General features: G+C 36.1%; 1 protein-coding gene across 1 annotated transcript; it reads left to right on the top strand.

The window, feature by feature from the left end:
- Positions 1–5,816: 5,816 nt before the first annotated feature.
- LOC149183007 (uncharacterized) lies at positions 5,817–9,308 on the top strand. Its single transcript, XM_089414771.1, has one exon. The coding sequence runs from the start codon at positions 5,817–5,819 to the stop codon at positions 9,306–9,308; it is 3,492 nt and encodes a 1,163-aa protein (XP_089270897.1).
- Positions 9,309–24,419: the final 15,111 nt, after the last annotated feature.

Below are 24,419 nucleotides of genomic sequence, written 5' to 3'. Positions count from 1 at the left end.
CAGATTCACATAGACTTATAACATAAGTATTTGCGCAGAGATCAAACAGTTATATCAATCATAAACTAGCCAGATCTGCAATAATTCAAATTTAACACAGAATTTCAGAATCAACTTATCTTTATTTACTTTCTTCACCAATACATCTAGATCCGCCCTACGCACTCAGCGACAGTGGTCCATGCACACAACTGCGGACTCTACTAGGCCTCTGCGCACATAGCTGCAGAGCCTCTATCTATCTACCAACACCTTTGACTCGGACTTACAGACGCTTCAAGACTTCGTTCCTCAAAAACCCATTATAATCCCCATCCAAAAGTACATACCAAAAACTAATTTCTACCCATAGAGCCTCACTCTATTTATACATTCCCATGGTCTGCAGGCCATAGGGAAGCTGACTTACTTCCTATTCTTCTATATTATTTCTTGGCGGACAACCCTTTGACTCGATCTATTACATTTTGCTCTCCGCATTTTTCGAAATTTTTACAAAATTTTTATCCTAACTTATAGGCTCTAAGCCCCCAACACTATTATGCGGGACCTCCGCTACCCAACACAAAGCTTAGAAAATATTTTTAATCAGATGCAAGAAGACAACAATAGTAATTTTGGAGAAAGAGTTGTCTTAAAATCTAAAAGTTACTCTGCAGTGAATTCAGAAAATCAGATTGAAAATCATCAAGTACAAGAAACAATCAAAGTAAATAATAACACGCAAACTACTGTACAAATTTCTGAATTTTTTCATGATGATCAAATGCCAAATTCAGAGAACCAAAGCACAATTCTTCAAGAAAGCACGAGTAGAAAAAGGAATGATATACAATCTGAAATTTACAATGAGCATAATGTACAAGAGTTCTCAAATAGAGACATTTTAAAATGCATTGTTTCAGATTTGCATTTTTCCCTTTATCCTGAAATTTTTACTGATGGTAATTTTCCCCATCCTGTTAGTAATACTATTTCAGAAAATAAAGAGGTTGATCTAAATTAATTACCAATACGTTTTTATCAATATAGAGAAACAATTATTGATCATTCTTTTGCCATTAATGAATATGAAATTTTTATTCCTCCTTGTTTTGATATATTGGACGAGATGGAAGGGAATTCTAGAGAATATTGTGAAGTCGTTTATGATAATTACTCTGATATCGAGGATGTTGATTTCTATCTTCATGAGAAAATTCAAATAACTTCTGAGAATGAGGAACGTTTCAATTTAGAAATTATTCCAACCATCCTCATTCTAGACCAGCGAATTATTTTCATGATTTCACCATTCAAGAAAACATTCCAATTTATGATTCATATCATGATCAAGCTCTCATTCCTACTCATAATCATAATTCTCTTTCTAATTCACAAGTTGGAATTGGAAATTATTCAAATTTCATTATTCTGGTCAATTCTTGTGAAAAAAAAAGTATTTCAAAACAATCCTAATTGTGTTGTAAATTTAGTTGTACTAATAGTGATTTTATTTTATTTTTTATTTTTCACTTATTTTGTTTGAATTTAGATTTATTTTTTGATTTTATTTTTCAAAATTTTGACACTTTACGCTAGCATATTGAGCACTTTACTAGTGAACACTCAATTGATGCATTGCCCTATTGGGAAATCGAAGTTTCATATTATAACCATGAACATCAAAAGCTATTAATATTTCAATTTCAATCGATGTTCATCTCTTATCAATTGCATCTTTCTTCTCAAAGGTAGTGTCAACAAGAGAATGCATTTTCCCAACCCGACCAGAAATCTAATCCAATTAATAAATTTCCATTTTATTTAACAGATTTCCATCCATTTTTTGGCTTATTTGAAAACTATTTGGAAAGTTTTCCTTCAAGGAAGATTGTTAATAGCTTAACATTTGCAAATAACACTAACAATTTTTTTCATGCCTTTGAATCTAAAAGCTCAACTCCACAATCTAGCCTATTATCTTCCCTTTTCAAACCTTTCCAATCATTAATAGAAATCCATCCAGATTTCTATGATCCAATTGGTATTCAATTGCAAAGGAAATTTCAAGAGAAGGAGATTTTAATTAAGTTGCTAACAATAACTGTGAATTCTACTTACAGATTTATTTTTCTTAGTTCAATTAGATTTGTATTTTTATTACTAACATTTGAACTGTATATATATGAAGGAATTAAAATAAGAGAATGGTTACACTGGAAATATGACTATACCTAGTCATTTTCATGTATATGGTTAGAATAGCAGTAGAATTAATTTAGTTAGTTTGTTTTATGTAGTTAATTTATTCTTAATAGTTCTGCAGATAAAAAAATAAAGTAAAGCAATCAGCGCTTCTCATACATGTTCAGTGAAACATTTTCTCCTCATCGGAAACTTTTTGATTCTTGCTTCCCATTTTTAAATCAAAATCTATTGCAACAATACCTCTACTCATGACTATATCTCTACCTATTTTGAATAATGTCTTGACTAAATTTAATTGAGTTTGCACTTGGCCCCGATCACCTCAAAGCTGCTTTTCTTCATTTCGAGATTTCTTTCTAAGATTTTCTTTTGAAATTTATATATCGAAGATTTCGATGATACAAAACTTCTTGACAACATTATCATATGAAAAATATAATTGTCTCAGCTCAAAAGCTTAATACCAATTTGATTATTATTAATCAATCTATTTTTTTGCTATAATCACATGAAGTTTATGTTATTTTCTTCGAAATTGGTTAAAATGACCTTAAGGGTGTCCATGCTACTATGTGCACACATTTGAATCTGTAATTATATTCTTTCATAATGAGTGGCTTTATTCTATTTTGATCTTTAGTTTTATAATTTGATGTTGCAATACACATCATATTTATTTACTAAAGGCATTATTGAATAGTCACTATAACAATATAGATTTTTCTCAAGTTAATTCGGAATGAGCAGAGGTAATAAATTTTTGTTGCAATTCAAAGGGGAGCATATTCTCATTTACGTTTCTAGTGAATTCTATGAATTTCAAATTTTCTGAACATGAATAATTGATTTCCTTTAGCTTGATTTCCCACCCTAATTTAGAATAAAAAATGAGATGATTTTGAAAAAATTCAGAATTTGATGAATCCAAGGAAGAATTTGAAAATTCATGACGTAAAATTTACAGACAATTTCTTTCCAAGTATGCATTTACAAGTTCATTTTCATTTAATTTCCCTTTTCCTTAGTTTATTTCTGATTCTTGTTTTGTTTCATTTGCAAGTTTTTATTTGTTTTTGAAACTTGAAGTAAGCAACAAACCTATTTCAAATTTGCAAGAGATTCAGGGAAATTTTATTGGTTGTTCATTAGAATTTGAACATTCTTTAACTTTTCTTTCATTCATTAGAAAACCCAATAGAAATTTAAAACAATATTGGAAAATTCATATTGGAACATTTCATATCACCGATACTACAAAGTCCATACATCTCCGATATTCCTTTTCGATCATTGTCTAATAAAATGACTTTACCAATATTACGTTGTTCCCACAATTCTGGACCGGATATGAAATTTAAATGAATTTTATAAAAAATATTGCGTCCATTTAGTCACAATAATGGTAGGGTCATAAGTGGAGGAAGGACTGCGCGCTCTGGCGATCCCGCGCCCTGCTGCGCCTCTGACCTGAACCCTCTGCGTGCCTGCGCCTGGCAGCGCTGCTGCTAGGCTGCACCCTCCTTCTGTTTGACCTCCCCTCTCGCCTGGGGCCTCCTGCCCTCCTTTTCCTCTGGGGCCTTCTGCCCTCCCCTCCCTCTGGGCCTCCGCTGGAGCGCCTTCTGCGCAGCCGACCTAGCCCGCAATGGATCCACCCATTCAGGATCAGGAAGACCTGGAGAAGACTTTTGCTTCGCTCATCCCAGAGAATACCTCGGAGAAAATCCGCCCTACAGCTTCAAAGTTTATCAAAAAACTTGATGAAATCCCGGAAGTCTCGCTCCCTCCCGCCCTCCCGAGGAGAGCTGCTGTTGCCTTGGCTGAACGTGGCTTGGTAGGACAGTTCACGGGACTATGGCCTTCTCCCCGCACAGTTCAACGTTGGGTAGAAAGGAACTGGAACTCGATGGTCCAAGGAAAGATAGCAATAAGGTTCTGTGGGAGGGGGTTTTTCACCTTCCTCTTCGAATCAGTGGAGGATCGTAATCTCATCTTCAGAAACGGCCCCTACTTTATGGATACCAGAGGCCTTTACCTCAACAGATGGACCCCTGACTTTGATCCTGAGATGGATGTTCCCAATGTTGTTCCTGTTTGGGTTCGCCTTCCCCATCTGCCTCTCCACTGCTGGGGAGATGAATCGGTGAAAGCCATTGGGAACGCTGTTGGGAAATATATCGATAGATCGGAACCAAGGGAGAACATGCACGCATGTGCACGGATATGTGTAGAAGTTGATCTGGGGAAAGGGTTACCGGAAGCAATCAAACTTAAAGTCGACCAGTGGACTCACATACAGCAAGTGGACTACGAGCAGCTGCCTTTCAAGTGCAAGGTATGTCACGAATATGGGCACTTTGCTAATAGATGTAGTAAATCTAAATCAATAGATTCTGATAACAATGTTGAAGCTCCTGAAGAAGCATGGGAAATAGTCAAGAAGAAAAAATCAAACCCCCCTCCAGGAGCATCCACAAAGCCCCCCTCTGAAACCCCCATCCCCCCCTCCCAACCCTCTGGTTCTGGCCCTTCCTTCCCCATTTCCTCCAATCCTTTCGAATCTCTGTCTGCAGAGGATCCCCCATCCCCTCCCCCTTCCCCGAGAGGCCCCAAGGCAACTCCTCCCTCTCCCCCCCAGACCTCTCCTCCCCCAACTGTTGAAAGAATCCTAACTAGGAACAAGTCGAAGGAAAACACCACATCCACTGACCCTCCCAGAAAAGTTGGAAGGAAATCAAACAAGGAGATAAGGGATGAGAATGCTGCAAAAGAAATGGCCACAGGGACCCAACAGCCAATGGATACATATCTAGATAAGACCAAAGGAAGTGGAGAGAAGATGAAAGAGAAATGCGGGGCCTACAACAAACAAAGTAAATGATGATTTTGGTCTCTTGGAATTGTAGGGGGATGGGCTCCTCCCTAAAAGCTAATTCAGTCCGAGACCTTCTTAAATCAGAACATCCAGACTTTCTCCTACTCCAGGAGACCAAAATCACTGAACAGGAATTTCAAACCAGCATGAAAAGAAGCAGAAGTTATGAAGGAATAGCACTGAGCGCAGCAGGTGCCTCAGGAGGAATAGGAACAATTTGGGACAAAAACAAATGGAAACTCAAAGACCGCAGGCAGAATAGATGGTGGATAAGACTAGATATGCAAAACATAACCATGACAGAAGAATACACAATATATAATGTCTACGCCCCCCCCCACTTCAGAGAAAAAGCCTCTTGCTGGGAGTCAATCACCTCAGATCTAATGACTGCCCAGGGAAGGAACATCTTCCTGGGAGGAGATTTGAATTTAATAAGGAATGCGGAAGAGAAGATGGGAGGGAATTTCTTTGCAGACCCCTCAAGAGATGCATTAGAAAAAATCATACAAGCTCACAGTCTTGTTGACATCCCACCACAAAATGGGCGTTTCACATGGTCAAATAAGAGAACAGGCAAAAATAACATAAAAGAGAGGTTGGACCGTATCTTGGCTCAAGAAAGAATCGTGGCTAATTTCTCAAGGATCCAAAGCACAATTATACAAGGCTATATATCAGACCATAAACCAGTGGCATTGCATTTGGTCAAAGGGGAAAATATGGGACCGATTCCCTTTAAGTATAACAGAGCATGGGACAGCAGCGAAGATTTCAGAAATTTGGTAAAGGAGCACTGGGCAATAGAAATCTCGGGCTCCCCTCACTATATCTGGGAAACCAAGCTCAAGCTCCTCCGGACAGCCATCAAACAATGGGCAAGAAAATACGCAATAGAGGAAGGGAAAAAAAAACCGACCTCCAAATGAAACTAGCACAGTGGAACCAAGAAAAGGAAAGAGGCCAAGACACAGAAGAAGACCAAATGAAAGAAAATGAAATGTATAAGGAGCTGTACAAACAGAACCGAATGGAAGAGGAAGAGCAAAGGCAGAGATCACGATGCCTTTGGCTCGAATCAGGAGATAAAAATACCTCTTTTTTTCATAACAGCCTCAAACTAAGGCGAGCAGGGAACAATATTGAAAGAATAACAGTGGAGGGAAGAGTCCTAACAGAACAAGTGGAAATTAAGGAAGCAGCGTCCCGTCATTTTCAAACTCTTTTAACAGCTGATCCTCATTACTTGGAAAACCCGGATTTCCTCAATATAATTGAGAACAAGATCACTGAAGCCCAAAATGCAGATTTAGACAAGGAGATCACGACGGAGGAGATAGAATGGTCAATTCACAGCATGCCCTTGGACAAGGCTCCAGGCCCTGATGGTTTCACAGTGGCCTTTTACAGAACACATTGGGAAACTATCAAGAAGGATTATATCAGAATGGCAAAAAACTTCTTCACTAAATGCAAAATGGGCAGCAGCATCAAATCCTCCCATCTAGCTCTTATCCCTAAAGACCCCAATCCTCAAACTTTTGATAGATTCCGCCCTATATCTTTGTGCAATGTCTCCTACAAAATCATCACTAAGATCTTGGCAAACAGGCTTAAAAAAATCCTCCCTTCCCTCATCTCCGAGAACCAAGGAGGCTTCGTCCCTAGGAGACATATAACGGACAATGTCATTATAATTCAGGAGGCAATCCATAGCAGCATATCTAGAAAGGAAAGGGGCATGATCATCAAGCTTGACATGGCGAACGCCTTTGACCGGGTTAACCATTCATTCCTACAGACAGTTCTAAAGAATTTTGGCATCTCTGAGTTCTTCATCAGCAGGGTCATGGAATGCATTTCCTTCAACTGGACAGCTCCCCTCATCAATGGTAGGCCATGCATTGCCTTCAAAAGTTCAAGAGGCTTGAGGCAAGGATGCCCGCTATCCCCATTTCTCTACATTATCATGGCTGAAACACTAAGCTTGCATCTGGAGAACAAGCGCAAGTTAAAGGAAATAACAGGGGTAGATATAGTCCGAGGAACCAAGGGGATTAATCACTCCCTTTTTGCAGATGATACTCTGTTAATCGGAGGTGCCTCAAGCCTCATGGCCCGGAGGTTCAAGAAAACACTGGACCTCTTTCTCCAAGCCTCTGGAGGTAAACTTAACAACAACAAGTGCATGATCTACACCTGGAATGTCCCAAGATACATAACCCAGAGAATCTCCATAATCATGGAAATCCCTGCCCAAGGGAACTGGTCCCATTTTATGTACTTGGGGCTACCATTAGCCAAGGAAACAATCAAAACTGAGATTTGGGTTAAGCTAATTGAGAAATTGAGAGGGAAGCTTCAGAGCTGGGGTGTGTATTGGCTTAACTTGGCGGGCAGAACAATTCTCATCAAGGCCATCCTTTCAGCCCTTCCAATCTATCAATTTGCCACTACCCTCGCCCCGGCAAGCATCCACAAGCACATGGAGCTGATTATTAGAAGCTTTCTGTGGCAAGGAGGAAAGCAAGACACTAAAAAGTTCAGCTTGGTAAAGTGGGACAAGGTCATTCTTCCCTTAGAAAAAGGAGGGCTCGGAATTAGAATACCAAGACTTGCAAACATGGCTATGGGCTACAAATTGACCTGGAGAATTCTCAATGAGAGAGGAGCCTGGTGGACAGAGGTCATCAAGAGGAAATATCTGAATGGGACCAACAACAATATCCTCTCAGAAACCATCATTGACAGACAGTGTACACCTGTTTGGAAGCTGATCAAAAAGACTCTCCCCCAATTCAAATCCTGTATCTCAAGAGCTCCGGGCAATGGCAGAGATATCAGCATATGGGAGGACAGAATTATGGGCTCGGAGGCTAGGGAAATGCTCCCTAAATTCAGGCCCCTGCAACGGTGGATGACAGAGGCAAATCTCAAAACTCTTTATGATATCTCTCTCTGGGATCAGAACTGCTGGATAGGCTGGAGATCTTTCTCTCTCCCCAATGATCTCAAGAACCTCTGGGTCGATTTTAAGACTTCACTCATAGGCTCAGCCCCCACAAACAGAATGTCAGATGACAAGTTTGTTTGGGACCCTAATGGGGGCAGCTACACGGTCAAAGAGGGCTACAAAGCACTCCAAAATGCCTCAGCAATTAACAACTGGCCATTTCATAAAGCAGCTTGGAGAACTGAATGTCTGCCAAAGGTGAAGCTTTTCAATTGGACCCTTCTGCATGGCAAAATCCTTACTGCGGAAAACCTCAGGAAGAAGGGCATTCATGGCCCCTCAATCTGCTGCATGTGCAGGGAGGCGGAGGAAAGTAGCAACCATCTTTTTATAGAATGCCCCTTTGCTAGATCTTGCTGGAAACTCATCACCAGCCCTCTAATCATTGGTGATCTCCCCAACCAGATCACTCTCCTTCAGAAAAATTGGGAAAAAAGCTTCCCCCAATCCAACAAAAGCAAAAACCTAGCTAAAAGGATGTGGAACAGTATCCCCTCAAATCTCTGCTGGCAGATTTGGATAGCAAGAAACAAATGCACATTCAATAACAAGAAGCCAAGTATCTCTAGCACCCTGGCTAAAACGATCGCACTCATTTCAGAGACCATTGAAGCAAATGGTATAACCCAGGCAGACTTGGAATTGACAGATGCAAGTGTAAAAGAGTGGATGAGCAAATTCAATTATGAAACAAGAACTCAAAAAAATGTAAACACAGGAAGAGGAAACTTGGACTGGAAGTTGAGAGGGACCAAGGAAGAAGTCAAAAATTGGATACAAAAACAAAGGAGACCCACCCTCCAATTCGATGGGGCATCTAAGAATAACCCGGGCCAAGCTGGAGCTGGTGGAATCATTAGAGACTCTCAAGGAAAAACCATTGTTTCATTCGAATGGGGATTAGGCTCCATGTCAAATAATAAGGCAGAGGCATACAGCCTCCTCCTGGGGACCACTATCGCCAGAAAACTTGGCCTCCAAAATCTTCTTATCATGGGCGATTCTGCTATCATCATAGCGGCCATGACCTCAGGGAAAGATTTCAAGCAAATGGCTTTAAACAGCATCAAAGGTAGGATAATGGAAAACATCAGGAGTCTCAGCGGAGTCACCTTCAAGCACATTCTAAGAGGAAACAACATGGAGGCAGATGAACAAGCGAATAAAGCTACAGGCAGACAAACAGGCCAGGTCAGGGAGAATGATACAGTTTATGAAAAAGATATACCCTAAGCAGGCCTTCCCCATCCCCTCACCCCAGAACATCAGTCACCTCAGGTATCATCTCCCCCGTATCTGGTCCTTCCCCAAATCTTCCTTCTCACCCTCAAATCACCTCGACTGTCCAACCTGGTACCAAAGGAGAATAAATCGCCCTCAGGATCCGGCTCATATCATTAAGTACTGTCTCATCATGAATCATCTCCTGATCAGCGCAGTCATTCTCAGGATGCGTGATCGTGCCCATCCCCTCCGCATGCTCCTCGACCGCATCCAAATCATTTCAGAGGATCTCTCCCCTCCCAAGAACAGATCCTCTCAGAACCGGTTCAAGCATCTGCGGAACCTCTCTGTTTCTATATATTGCACTTTGGTCCTCAGTAACTCCACAGTCTGTGGCATTGCAAGGCATCTCCACTGTGATCTCATCAAGCGATGGCACCATTCTGAAGTCTCCAAATCTCATCGGGATCTAGAGCTTCGCCCTTCACTTCTGGTAACTGTTGGTTTATGCTCTGTCGTTTTATTTATAGCTGACTATTTGCTCTTCGATCGTTGCAGAGCCCCTGGTATTACCTCGCTGCACATCCATCTCCATCCCCAGCGTCTTTCGCTCCCTCCATCTCTGCTCCACCTCCTCTGTAATATCGCATCTCTTCCCGATATTCCTCTTCTCCCCGACTTCCACCTCTCTTCTCATTTTTCAGACTCTCTCAACCATTACAGCAACATGGCGGATCAACAAGACCAGCCGAACGCTCAGGAGCCAGCAATCAATCCAATAGACAGGCTCTTCAACAATGAGTGCACCATGTGCAAAACTCACACAATCATGATTAACAGATTTGTTAAGCATTTTAAGGATCTGAAGGACGATTATGAAGCTGATAGTCGATCAAAGCGGAAGAAACTGGAGAAGCAGAAGGAAGAGATTGAAAATCTGAAAGGAAGGTGCAGCCATATGGAAGAAGCCATAGAGCAGATCAGAGCCCTTTCCCAGAGCTATCAAGCTGAGGCCTCTACTAAAGCTAGTGCCAGGAGAGATCCCATCCCTGATGATTCGGTTACCCAAAAACTTCCTTAAAAATTATGGTCTGTAAGTTCTGTTGGTTAGGTGGTGCTTTTGTTAGGCAATATAGCCGTTTTCTCTTCAATTTCAGTCATCATAGAGGCAGAATCGAGGAAAATGGGTCTGCGCACCCGGTTTTGATCCTCTTCGCCCAAACCTCCGATATCTATGTACTAGAATTATGCTTCTAAGTTTTTATAATACAAAAGTAACCGATTATGTTAAAAAAAATGGTAGGGTCATAAGTTTAAAAGTACCAATGGCCTGAAGCCAATATGATATTAAAATTTTCATAATAAATTTATCGGGTCCATTCTTCATCGCATATCGACGTATCAAAAATATTACATCTTGTATTTAAGTTTCCCGATCGCCGATTTCTTTTGAGATCCAAAGCCGTTCCCACCTAAGGGCCACGTCATCCATCACATTCTCGCTATCACAAGAATCATATTGGCATTTCCGACATGACTATTTTCCAATATTCCAATATGTTGATATTGCAATCACTTTTTCACATTTTTATTTATGCTCATATCGCAATTCTGAATCTACGATGTGCAATGTGCGATGTACGATATGCGATGTGCAAAGTACAAAGCACAATGTGACTATTCATTGATCCTTGATATAACAATTCTTCAATATTGTGATTGCTCCATCTCATTGCATATATTCTCATCGCATGTTCTCATATCGCAAATTTGTCATTGCAACAAATATATCGCATCGCAAAATTAAAATGAAACCTTATCTTAAGATTTTCTGATGCGATAGAATCCAATGCATGCTTCTATGCCATTAACATTTAATTGATATATGGCATATCAACAAAGGTGAAATTTTGCAGATTGAACTTTAAGCATGATGAAGAAATATGCAATGTGAATCATCCGATAAGGCGTTGTGTTGTATGAAATATTTTAAAGCAATCTTGGGTAACCACTATGGTACTAAAGAAATTGATAACAAATTTGCAGCATATTTAAATCATTTCTATTTTTCATATATTTCAGTTTTGAATATATAATTCCATAAGTAATATGAAATTCAAGACCTCTCTAGCTTCACATTTAAATTTCATTATCTTGGATTTGGTCTTAATTCTAGACAATTTATAAAAAAACATGGAGTTTATATGAAACTTATAATATTTTGAGAACATTCATCACTACATATTTTCATTCTCATTTCTGATGCATTTGTTTTAATTTCGATTCCCTTGAACACAAAGCATTCCATTTTTTATATTTTACTGCTTGCTTTAGTTTAAATAAAATAAATAATGATTTTGGGTTATAAGATTTTGGTTAGTTTGACTTCTTCATGTTTAATGTTAACTAAAAGAAGAAGTCAGTTAGTATTGGAGAAATTGATACCTCTTAGGTAAGATCAAATGCAATTATCCAATGGTAAGATTCATGTACCCACTTTCATTAATTTCCATTTCGTTACTTTAGTTTCAGTTTTGTTTTTAAATTCTGTTGATATATAAATCTGTTTTGCAGCTCTTCATAAAAGCTTTCAATCCTCCACCAGATCATATTTTGAAGTCCTATACTCTTTTCCTGGTTTTATTTCAAGAAGCAGCGATAATCCTCGTTGAAACAACTACACTAGGAAGTTTCTAAACCTTTAGTTTGTTTCTTTAAGCATTCATTTTATTATAAAATGATTAAGATGTTGCTTTAAAACAAGAAGATTGACATTAGACAGAAATTTTTCATTGTGGTTGAATTTAATCATCATTGCTATCTAAAGCCTAAAACACTTACAACCCTACAAGGTATAATTTATTTGAATCTTGACATAAGAATGAATGATTACATGATTATTTTCTTTTACTTAATTTTGTTGAGACATTGATATAAACATTTTTGTTAGAGTTTATTTTTCAAAACTTGGATTTTCCTTTCTGCTCTTACATTTTTTTCATTTTGTATTTTTGTTTGTTGATTTCTTTTTCAAATTAGGAATTTTTTATTTCATTTTTATTTTTATTTTTTAGTTCTGATTTTGGTGACTCTGTCATAATTTATATGAAAGGCCTTTTTGTTACCTAACAATGGTCGGCATATGCAGAAAAAGAATGATTAATAGTCAACCATTGGATTTTTCTTAAATCTCTTAATAAAGTTTATTTTTCTTATTATAAAGGTAGACATACTTAGGGAAGAGATTACAAAACAAGAGAAGTTGACAAAGTATCATAAAATCTGAGAAATTTCATTGTCGTCAAAATTGTAATTATTTTGACATTTCAATATTTTATTAAGATCTTTCAAAATTCTATTATCAGTCAAGAAAAATTATTTTTAACCAAGTAAAGACACTTTACAACAAAGCACATTTAACTCTGAAATTGTCATTCTTAACTCTTAAGGAATCAATAATTCTCCCTTCTCCCTTTCCAAAAAAGTCTTTATTTTTAGAGCGTATTCCAAAAATATATTTAATCTTAAAAGATAAGAGGTCTCATAATGAGCCTGCTTACCATGATCATAGAGGAAAAATAAGCTGACATTACAAACACTGCTAAACGAACGAGGGTAATGGCTTATGATTGCAAACAATTATAAGACAAGGTGTCTCATCACGAGCCATCTTGTTCAGTCCAATTATAACCAGTCAATGGCATTGTCAACTATCTGGTTACCAAACCATGACAATGGCTTTTAAGAGCTGAAAAATAAAAAAACAAATACAAAAAATATAAACATATATAAATGGGTTTATCTCTAGGTCAATAATTCTTAAATAAATGGGATTTTGAATCATTGATGATTAAAAGGTAACCCTGTTGAGACTATAGATGTTTGTTGGTAGCAGTGGCTCTACCAGTGAAAAATGAATATATTTTAAAAGCTAAGTTGTAAAGTGGCCCCTGCTTTATCTCTACAACTAATTAAGGACTGATATAAAGTTTTGAAATATTTTAATTTGTGACTAATTTTAAGAAAACTTACCGTAAGATGATTCTTGCTTTTATTCAGACTAATGAACCTAGTCAAACATTTCAAAAATAATTCTCTTTTCTTTAATTATTTTTACTTTGATTCTAGGAAAATATCATTCATATCAAACAAATATAATTGGTTCTTCTTCCATGCGTCGCCATTGTTGTATTAAAACACAACCCCCTCATTATTGACTTGTTTACTTCAAACAATGGGGACCCTTTTTACAAAGTTTTTAGCTAAACGCCTTTTAGGACTTTTATTATCCTACAATTTTCTTAATTTTTCATTTTCTTTAGATTCTTGTTTTGATTGATTTTTTATAAGCTTTCCATTGATACTTGTTTTACCTCATTTGGTCAACTAGTTTTTAAATGATACTCCTTTGAAGTTTAATCAATTGTGTCGTCTGAGTTAAAAAAATGCATTTATTGTAAATATTAGTCTTTAGTTGAATCTTTATTAATTTTTTAATTTTTCTCTAAATAACTAAGCCAAATTGTAGTTCATTTTTAAGATTATCAAATACCAAAAATGACTATAGTTTATAACAAAAAATCTAACTATTAATAAATTTCACTTAATTTCATTTTAAAACTTAACCCAACTTTATTAAATTTGGACCACAAATAAAATAATATAAAAATATATAAAAATAATAAAAATTTATAACACGATCGCTCCATCGCATCGCAAGTTCTCAATGAAACAATTTTAAAAAACCTCGATACACTCCCTATTGCGAAAAGACAAAAGGGAAAATACAAAGCCTCATTTTAATCCTTGGAATTCGATTTTCAAACTTGGATTCATTCACATATGAATCAATATGTTTGGTTAGATTACTTTAATATTAATTTAAATATTTAATATTTAAATATTAAATTTTGAATTAATTAAGTTGATTAATATATAAGATATAATTAAATTAAAATTAATTATTAATTAGATTAATATTAATTATTTAATTAGTTTATAAATAGTTAATTTGTTTTATAGTTAGATTAAAATTAATTATTAGATAATTAAAATATAATTTAGGATTAGAATTTAATTAAAAAAAATTGATTTTTTAATTTAACAATAGAATTTTCAGAATTATGTCAAATTTGACTCATCAATTTTGGAGGCTCATAGATTGAGTTTTACTTGGCCAAATGAGGCCCAGGACGACTCATTGAAAAGATAAAATCAAGGAGAACATTTTTGAGGAGGTTTCACTAACAAATTTATTCATTTATAGGGTCTAAAATCAGACAAAAGATCAAGCTCTGAATTTTTAAACAAAATCAATTTTCTGAGTTTTATTTTCTTCATTTTCATTTTCCCAGGCCTCTTCTAAGTGTAGATTCATTCGTCAGAAATATCCTTGGCCAATTAAAATCATCATATGTATCAATAGAAAGCTCAGATTTCCTTTTCAAATTAATTTGCATTTGATTGGATTTGTTTTAATTCTAGAAATGTCATTATAATTTTATTGTTGCATCTTAATTTATTTTGATTTCTTTTTGTAGGAAAACAATAGAAGAGATATGGCGAAAATGATCTCAGTCAATGAGAATGCTCCAACAATTAAAGATTGGAATTTTAAGCAAATAAAAATTGTTTGGGAAGATTTATTCTTCAACAAACTTTCTTCTCAAAAAATACCTTTGGAAATATTATAAAATAGCAGATTATTGAGGATTTTTCATTTGTATCTTGAATTATGTATGATGGGCAGAGTTTGCACTATTGAAGCTCTATTTTTGAAAGCAGAAGTTCAAGTAATGTAAATGATTGTTGGAGACCAGGGTCAAAGAAATGGATTCAATAAATTGGTATTTCTAACACTACTGTTTCAAATACTAGTTTCATTTTATGATAACAAGAATGTATCATATTATTCATGTTTGTGCACTTTTGTCAATATGGGTAATTTGTCTCAATGTTGTTATTATGTATCTTTGCTCTTATGGATTAAATTCTGATTTTTAAGTAACTATTTACTAATAAATCTGTCTTATAAAATTGATTTATTAAATAGTAATGTGTTGTGAACTATTTATGCATATTATTGTTTAATTATTTCATTTATTGATTTGACAATGAATATAATTTTTTGTGAACTACTCCCTGAGTGTTGTTGGTTTATTATTTCAGTTAAGAGGTCTCAATAGAATGTGTTTCGGTATTCACAAATGTCAGTTAATTGAACTACTTAGTAAGCTTGATATTAATTAAAAGCCGGACATATTTAAATCTCTATCATTTAATTATCTTGCTCTTAGTTGCGTTAGATCTATATCTACCTAATTGAGATAGGATTAGGATTAGCTTCATTTTCTTGCATTATAGAATAAATTTTCATTTATATTAAGTTCTACATTCTTTTAAGTCCTCCTATCAAAGAGGCAAAATTGTAGTTGTGGCTTGGCTGAACCCAAATCAGCTTAAGGGTCATTCTCTTGCCTGATCAGTAAGAAGAAGTGATCTGATAGCCCTGTCTATTGGTAGTTAAAGATACATCGTAAACCAATAGTGATATGGAAAAGGTAACTGGACCTAGTTAAACTAGTCGGAGCCACTACTCCAAATCAAAAAGGAGATGCTTTAAGGTCCGGACCGGGTGGTTATCCCCCATTGTTGAGGCAAACATTTTTGGCCCACAACAGGTTAGTACAGGGAGCTATAAGGATAGCATGTGACAGCCAAAATGTAATTTCCTTGGCAAAGAACCCTACATATCATTCAAAGACAAAGCACATTGATGTTCAGTATCACTTTGTGAGGGATATGAGAAAAGACAAAAAGATGTTGCTGGTAAAGGTAGACACTTTGAAGAATACTGCAGATGCATTGACAAAATCTATGAGCTCTGAGAAGTTCTTTTGGTATAGAGAAACAATGGGCATTGTAGGGATAGATAAATGACTAAGCTCTCTTTTTATCCCCTGTGGAAAGAAAACAACAAGTGGGAGAATGTTGGGTTGTGTTATATTCTTTATCCACAACTAGCCCACGTAGTTAACCAGGGTGTTAGAATGGGGGCAGAGCCCCCTCTTTGTTGTGTTGATTGCGTAGTGGGACAGGGGGGGTGTCATAGGTGGTTTAAGGGGTACATGTAACCCAAATCTATGGGATCTGGGGAAACACCCCAGAAAATTTTGTTTTTGGACCCTATATTAGGTTGGGCGGACCTATCTATGGTTTTGTACATGATGTTTTGCACATGGTTTTGGGCACGATGGTTTTCGGTCCATGGTATTGGATTCTTCGGCATGTATAAATATGTATTGTAACATTGAAAGGAACATAATGAAAAATCAAGCTGGTGGTCGCGGTTTTGGGATCCAAGGGAAAATCTCTGTGTATATGTGTTTTATGTGCTACGCTCTCATATTGTTTATTTTCTATGTTTTAAAATTCGTATGCAGGTAATTTCTGTACGGGGTTAAAACCTACAAGAATGATGTCTTTGGACCATTTGACTATGGAGTCAAAAAAGGGCAACATATATGGAAGTAACTCACTAAAGGGAGTGTTCAAAGGGCAAACTAGTAGAGTAAAGTGTATTTCTTTGGGCCAGATGGGTGAAATGGTGTTAACCAAAGTGAGAGAGCAATTAAGAATTCTCAGACTGGGATTAAAATGAAAAGCATAGGATAATCAGAAACAAAGGGCAATAAAAATCCTTTGCTATAGATTACAAGGAGACAACCTAAACTAAGGAGCACTCAAGAATTCCTTAACTTAGATAATCAGCAAAAAACATTTAAATTCATAATAGTTAAAGTAGAGTGCAATGAAGCAAATTCTGATATATCATTCCATATTATAGCATTCCGATTTTTTATATACATTAAATATTGTGGAAAAACTTTAAGAAATATAACAACACAAGAGAAAATACTTGTCTGCACTTTGCTCTACACATGAATCCTGTGAAATGTCTTGTTTTTATTCATTAATCCAGCTTACTGGTCTAGTCAGTGATACAATAGCTTTACAGTCTTTTGATAAAAAAGGTCTATAGAAATGTATAAGAATCCATCCTACATACTTCAAATTATGAAGTATTTATACAAAAATTATTACAAAATATCTCAAAACAAACTTGATATTTAATCTAGGAAATACAAATATCTTCTTGTAAGAAGAAAGAGACAATTATTGAACTATTTTTATACTGCCCGTTTTATTGTGGTGTTTCTGGATTTTATGGTTGGATTTAAGTCCCTAGCTTGCTGTTGTGGTATTTTACGTTGGAATCTTCTTTAACTTTTATCTTTCACCTGATACTCTTTGACACTAATACTCTTTAACCATGCTGACCTATTTTCATTTGTTTGCCTAGTTGTTCTACTTTTACTGTGTAGTAACTTTTTTACTGTAAATTTCTCACAGTAAATCAGTCATCTTTTCCCACCATTCTGCATCAGGTAACTTGACATTCATCATTCACCTATATATCTCATCAACCTCGATATACTTGGAAAAATTGGGCTTGGTGATGAATAAGTGTTTTATCTCATTTTAGAGAAAAAACAAGTTCTCAAATGTAATATATACAAAACCTTGCCTGTTGGTAGTGCTTTTATTTCTGAAGTTCTAGATTGTTCTTTAGCCAACTACCTGAGTCTATTATCATAGTCCAGTTGTGTCATAAGTTTGTCATTAATGACCAATGGACTAGGCAATCCTTCCTCCCTCAAAATTTTAAATTTAGCCATGAATCTATCAATGGCTACATGCATGTTCTAGCACTTTTCTTCCAAGTTCAGCATTAGGCTTCTATTGGAAAGGACCTTCCTTATTTCCATAATGGTTTCAGTCCTGTCTTCTATATCTAGCTCATGAAGCTCATACCTATTTTTGTTGTTAAGGAAGTGGATGAGTCTATTGGCATCCTCAGGCATGTCACCCAATTCCTCCTTCACTTTTTGGAGAGTTCCTGTAGCTATCTTTATCAATTATGTCTGCTCAAAAATAACTTGAATAGATGGCCAAATATCCTTGATGGAGTCAATGATATTGGCCCATAATAGTTCCTTGGCTTGCCCAAGGGGTTTTTCCAATGTTAAGTCTTTCTCCATAGCTTTGAATTTTTCACTCATTCTATTGGCCTTTTGTTTTTTGTTTTAGGGCATACCCTCTTTACATTTTTTAATTTTTTAATATGGAAAACATTTGTAGAAAGCAATGGTATGTATAATATTACAAGGCTTAACCTTAGTCATTCAAAATTATGACTCCTATTGGTATAGGAACCTAACAGTGGCTCCACTTGGGGATGGAATTCTGTATTTAAATGTCAAGAACTTTCGAGATCATTGGCCTATGAATTGTTGTTGATATTACTTCGCAAAGTGTTCCTCTATGCATCTGCATTGTTGATACTTATGACAATAAATATTTAAAGCTTAGGGCCTTCTCTTTAGGCTTCAACTTCAAAAATCACCATCCAATCCAAAATAGACTTTTGAAAATAGAATATGTACACATGGGAAATGAAAATTAGTAACTAGGTTCAAAGTAATGTTTTAGCATTCGGCCATTCATTGGCCCACCTTCTGCTTTGTACCATCAATTTCTCTTAGAAAGAAAGCATTATTTCCTCTGTAAGCATAGATGACATAGGGACCTTTCCATAGGAAATCAAATTTCTCATGTTTACCTTTGTCTTCCCTCCTTGAATCCCACTTGATCACCTTGTCACCAAGGTAGAAATCTTCAGCCTTGGTTCTCTTATCAAAAATCTTTTTATCCCTTTCCTGCACAACTTGAGACCTGATGTAAACCTCTTCTCTAGTTTGTTGTAGATGAATAGTTTGGTTGATTCTTCTTTGGATACTATTTGGTTCAACCTGCAATTCTTGAAGTATATTCATTACTAGTACTCCCAAAGAGGATGGAAAGACAGCTTCCATACCATAAACTAGTTTATAGGGAGAAGTATCAATTGATTTCTTAGTAGTCAATCTGTCTTCCCATAAGGCATTGGCTAGCTTTCTATTCCAAGTTTTCTTATTGTCTTTTAGTAACTTCTTGATGATGTTTACCAGGCTTTTATTTGAGGATTCTACCAATCCATTTCCTTGAGGGTAACAGGCTGTAGAATGGCCTAAGGTGATATGATACTTATTGCAGAAATATATCATTCTTTTGGATTTAAAGGCTGCTACATTATCAATAATGACCTTAATTGGACATCCAAATCTTGATAGAATATTGGTTTCAAGGAAGGTTATGATAACAATGTCTGTGGCTTGCCTTGAAGGTATATCCTCTATCCATTTTGTGTAGTCTGTGGCGGTGAGGATCCATTTGCGCTGGGTAGAGGAGGGTGGGTGAATTTCACCAATGAAATCTAAACCCCATTGTTGAAAAGGTATTTCAGCAAAGATTAGCTTGAGGGATAAAGGTAAAAGCTTTTTCTTTCCCTCAAAAATTTGACATTTGTGATAGGAGGTTACATAATTTTTTACATCAGAAAATAAGGTAGGCTAGTAGAAACCAGCTCTAAGGATTTTATCTGTAGTGGTCTTCTAGTAAAGGTGTGCCCCACAGTCACTTGCATGAAACTCTTGTAAAACTCTATTGGATTCATATTTTAATAAGAAATTAAGAAGAATACCTTCATGATCTCTCCAAAACAATGCATTGTCTAATATACAAAATTTCAAGGATTTCATCTTTAAAAACCTTCTTTTAGTCCTAGATAATTCGGGAGGAGCTTGTAAGTTCTGTAAAACAAAAATAATATCAGCATACCAAGGTGATTCAATAAAGGCCTAGCTGATTAGTGGAGTTGCCATCTCCTCTTTATTATCTATTACTGCAATAAAGTTTATATCCAAGGCCTGACAGTTTGATTCAGCCATGAGCTTGGCTAAACCTTGGCCCTTGATTAAATTAGTAGGTTTGATTTCGATATCATACTCTAAAATAGTACCAATCCACTTTCCCCTTTTTCCATCAGGACCATTTTGAGTTAGGATGTCTTTAACTACATAATTTGGAACATAGACTACTATATGAGAATATAAGATGTATACCCTGAAGTCCTTAATGGCTTTGACTAAAGCCAATGCTTGTTTTTCCATTATATTGTATTTCAAGGGGGCATCTCTCAGGGCTTTGCTAAATAAAGCAATAGGTTGTTCATAGCCCTGGTCATTTTTCTGCAATAGAACTGCAGCTATTGTGTGCTCAGAAGCAAAGGAAAACAAGATGAAATCTCTTTCAAATTTTGGATTGATTAACACAGGTGTTTTAGTTAAGGCTAGTTTAATGTCTTCAAAGGATTGTTTAGCCTCAACCGTCCATTTTATGGTTGAATATTTTTCAACATATTGTTTAATGATCTAATCAATTCTGCCAGATTAGATATAAATCTTCTAAGAAAATTAATTTTTCCTAAAAAATCTTGTAACTCTCTAATGTTCCTTGGGTGTTGTATTTGCAAGATGGCTTCTATTCTCGCAGGGTCTATTCGTATACCATCTTTTGAAATTATGTGACCTAACAACTTTCCTTCTTCTAACCCAAACAAAGACTTTTTGGGGTTCAAGGAGATTCCGAATTTCCTACATTTAATAAAAACTTGTCTTCGATGATCCAAATGTTGATTGTTAGATTTTGAAAATATAGTAATATCATCTAGATATTTCACAAGGAAATCATGAATTTCTTTTGCAAAGGCTATATCCATAGCCCTCTGAAAAGTGGCTCCTGCACTCATTAGCCCAAAACGCATTTTCACATACATAAATGTGTACCAAGGAGTAGTAATGGCAGTTTTGGGTTGGTCATCTAGATGAACCAAGATTTGATTGTAACCAGAAAACCCATCCAACAATGAGATTCTGGTTGATCCAACTACCCTTTGTAAAATGTGGTCCATTTTGTGGAGAGGGTAATTTTCTTTTAATGACACATTGTTGAGGTTTCTGAGATCGACACAGAGTCTGATCTCACCAGTTTTCTTTCTAGTTGCCACCAAGTCTGATACCCAATCAGAAAATTTGATTGGTGCAATTATTTGGCATCATACATCCTCTGAATTTCTTTTTCAATTACATGTAATAAGAAAGTATTGATCTTTCTAAGATTTTTTTTGAAAGGTTTTTGATTTTCCTTAATGGGAATTGTGTGTTGGATGATGTTGGTGTCATAGGATTTGAGGTCTTCATAACTCCAGCAAAGACATCCTGAAATTCTTTCAACAACTCAATGTATTTTACTTTTTTAGTGGGAGGTAATGATTTTGAAAGTTTGATTAGTTTAGGATTTTCATTGGTGCCTATATTACATTCCTCTATATCAGACCTTAATGGTTCCATTTTAGGTTTCCTAGGAACATCATTTGAATCAAATAAATCTTCTAGAGGGGTTAATCCCTTTGGTAAGAAGTTATCCTTGAGATTAATTACTTTGGTTTCTTCACTGGTTATTTCATCAATCTCGATTTTCTCTAAGTTATCTACATCTGATTTAGTAAATTTAGTTGGGTTGACTCTATCTAGTTCATCACCTGCTATCTCTTTTATTTATATCTCATCCTTAGAGTTAGGATATATGGATGTATCAGTATCTATATTGTTATTTACAAACTCTTCTTCTGCAAGTAAAAATTTATTTATCTGTTTATCATTAGAAAATATTTGCCAATTCTTCAAATTATTTGGAATTTTAGGTCTGTGCCTAACTTCAATAGTGTACTGATGGTTAGGTTGGAAGGGTAATTTGCAGGTGCTGGAAAACATTGCTAAACTATGGCATTTCATATTGTGTTTTCTAGGGATTACTGCAAGCTTTCGTTCTAGGAAAGTGTTAAGTATTTCTACAATAGTTCCCCTATAACAACTTAATCTAGGGTCCTTTGTCATATATACAACATCAATTTGTTTTATAATTAGTTCAGAGTCTCCCATGACAGAAACTATTTTAGCTCCTAGATTCCTAGCTAACTTAAGACCTAAAATTAATGCTTCATACTCTGCGATATTATTAGTACATTTGAAATTCAATCTATATGCATGGCCTTCTGAGTGATTATTCTCCAAATTATATATCCACACTCCTGTTCTTGCTCCTAACTTATTCATTGACCCATCAAATTCTAAATGCCATAATATCTCATGCTCGTAATTTTCACTATCTGGTGGAACAAACTTTTCATCACTCACATCAATTTGACCATCTTTTTCATTGAAAAGTTTTGTAGTTTGGTTAGTTTCATTTTGTGTAGAAACTGCAATTTCTTCTGGTTCTGTATTAGTACTATCTGAAATTTCTTCTTGTATTTAATCAGCATTATACAAGATAAAGGAATCAATGTCTGAGTGTATGGAGTAGATGGGAAAGTTTTGAGGTCGATCTTGGCTACTTACCATATATTTCATTAGGGTTTCTTGGTATAGTTTCTTAGATTGTCCAAAAATAGAGATTGTTGCATATGACATATCTAGTTGTAAGGATTCCCTGAAGCTTGGTTCCCCATGATCTGGATAACAACATGCCATACTTTGGTGGGATGTCAACAACTACAATATCCATAAAGATGCTTTTGGCAGGATATTGGACTAAAGTAACACAAGTCTTTAATCAAACCTAGACACTTTACTTGATTGGAGTCAAATGAGAATAAGTCTTTATAAGGCCTTGTAATATCTAGGTTTAATTTCTCCATTATTGATTTGGGCATTAAGTTGTGAGAGGTCCCAGAATTCAACATTTCATTGTGTAGAATTTTGTTGTGGATACTAAGGCTAATGTAAAAAGGTGGAACTCCTCCTTCTAATAGTTTGCCATTAACATCTGGACCAAATATGAGTTCTCGTTTGTCATCAAACAAATTAAAAGAATCCTAATTTTCGGCAATGTTTAAGGTTCGGTTTATCTGTGACTCGTAAGTTTCATTCTTGATCTGTTCTGTTTTGCTATCTCTCCTCCTAGATTGAATGGCAAGGAAATTTTTTATATTTGAAGGTTTTGGATTTTTGAAGCAGGGATCTGAGTAGACTTGTCTTCTTTTCCTTTATTGGGCATCTCCTTATGTGGATTTTCAGATTTGGTGTTTTGAGTTTTGTCCACTGGTTCCTTAGGTGGAATTGAAGCAGATGGTGGATCAACAAATGGTTGATTAGAGGTTATATCTACAATGGCGGGGCAAGAAGGATTTGGGTTCTGCTTAGGGAGAATTTGGAGGATCTTTGAAACAGGGGCTTCTTTTATTTTCTTAGGTTGAATTTCCACTATTTTCTTGGTTTGGTCTGGGACCTCAGTATTCTTTCTGCTTCTTAGATTATACCGTTTATTTACTTCAAAAATGGTAGAATCATATCCCTGTTTGTAATCAAATGATTCTCCCGACTGGATTTGTAATTGCTGCAGCATATGCAGTTCCTACTCATCTTGGGTCAGGAAAACAGTGTCCTCATCATTTATCCCCATTAGGTTAATTTGTGTGTCTTGTCCTGGATCTTCAGGATGAGATGTTTCTGCATAATTTTCTTGAAAATGAGGCCTAATTTGTAGATTTTAAGCCCGTAGAGAAATTACCTGCGTACGAATTTTAAAACACAGAAAATAAACAATGCGAGAGCATAACACATAAAACACATAGACACAGAGATTTTCCCCTGGATCCCAAAACCAGGACTACCAACTTGATTTTTAATTATATTACTTTCAATGCTATAATACATATTTATACATGTCGAAGCATCCAATACCATGGACCGAAAATCATGTGTCCAATACCATGGACCGAAAAACCATCGCGACCAAAAACATGTGTTAAAATCATGCACAAAACCATAGGTGGGTACGCCTCAAACCCCCTGTGACCTCCCACGCTACACAATCAGCACAATGAAGGGGGACTCTGCCCCCCCTCTAACCCCCCAGTTAACTACGTGGGCTAGTCGTGGAAAGAATATAACACAAGCCAACATTCTCCCACTTCTTCTTATCTTTCCACAAGGGGCCACAAGAGAGCTTAGTCACTTTTCCAGCCCTAAAATGCCCATTGTCTCTCTACACCAAGAGAACTTCTCAGAGCTCACAGATTTTTTCAATGCATCTGCAGTATTCTTCAAAGTGTCCAAC

This window comes from Pinus tabuliformis, chromosome 3_2 (genome assembly GCF_031772625.1).
Source record: "Pinus tabuliformis cultivar Carrire ecotype Pingquan chromosome 3_2, CPIR1, whole genome shotgun sequence".
In the NCBI taxonomy this organism is placed as follows: Eukaryota; Viridiplantae; Streptophyta; class Pinopsida; order Pinales; family Pinaceae; genus Pinus; species Pinus tabuliformis.
This window is presented reverse-complemented; position numbering and strand designations above follow the sequence as displayed.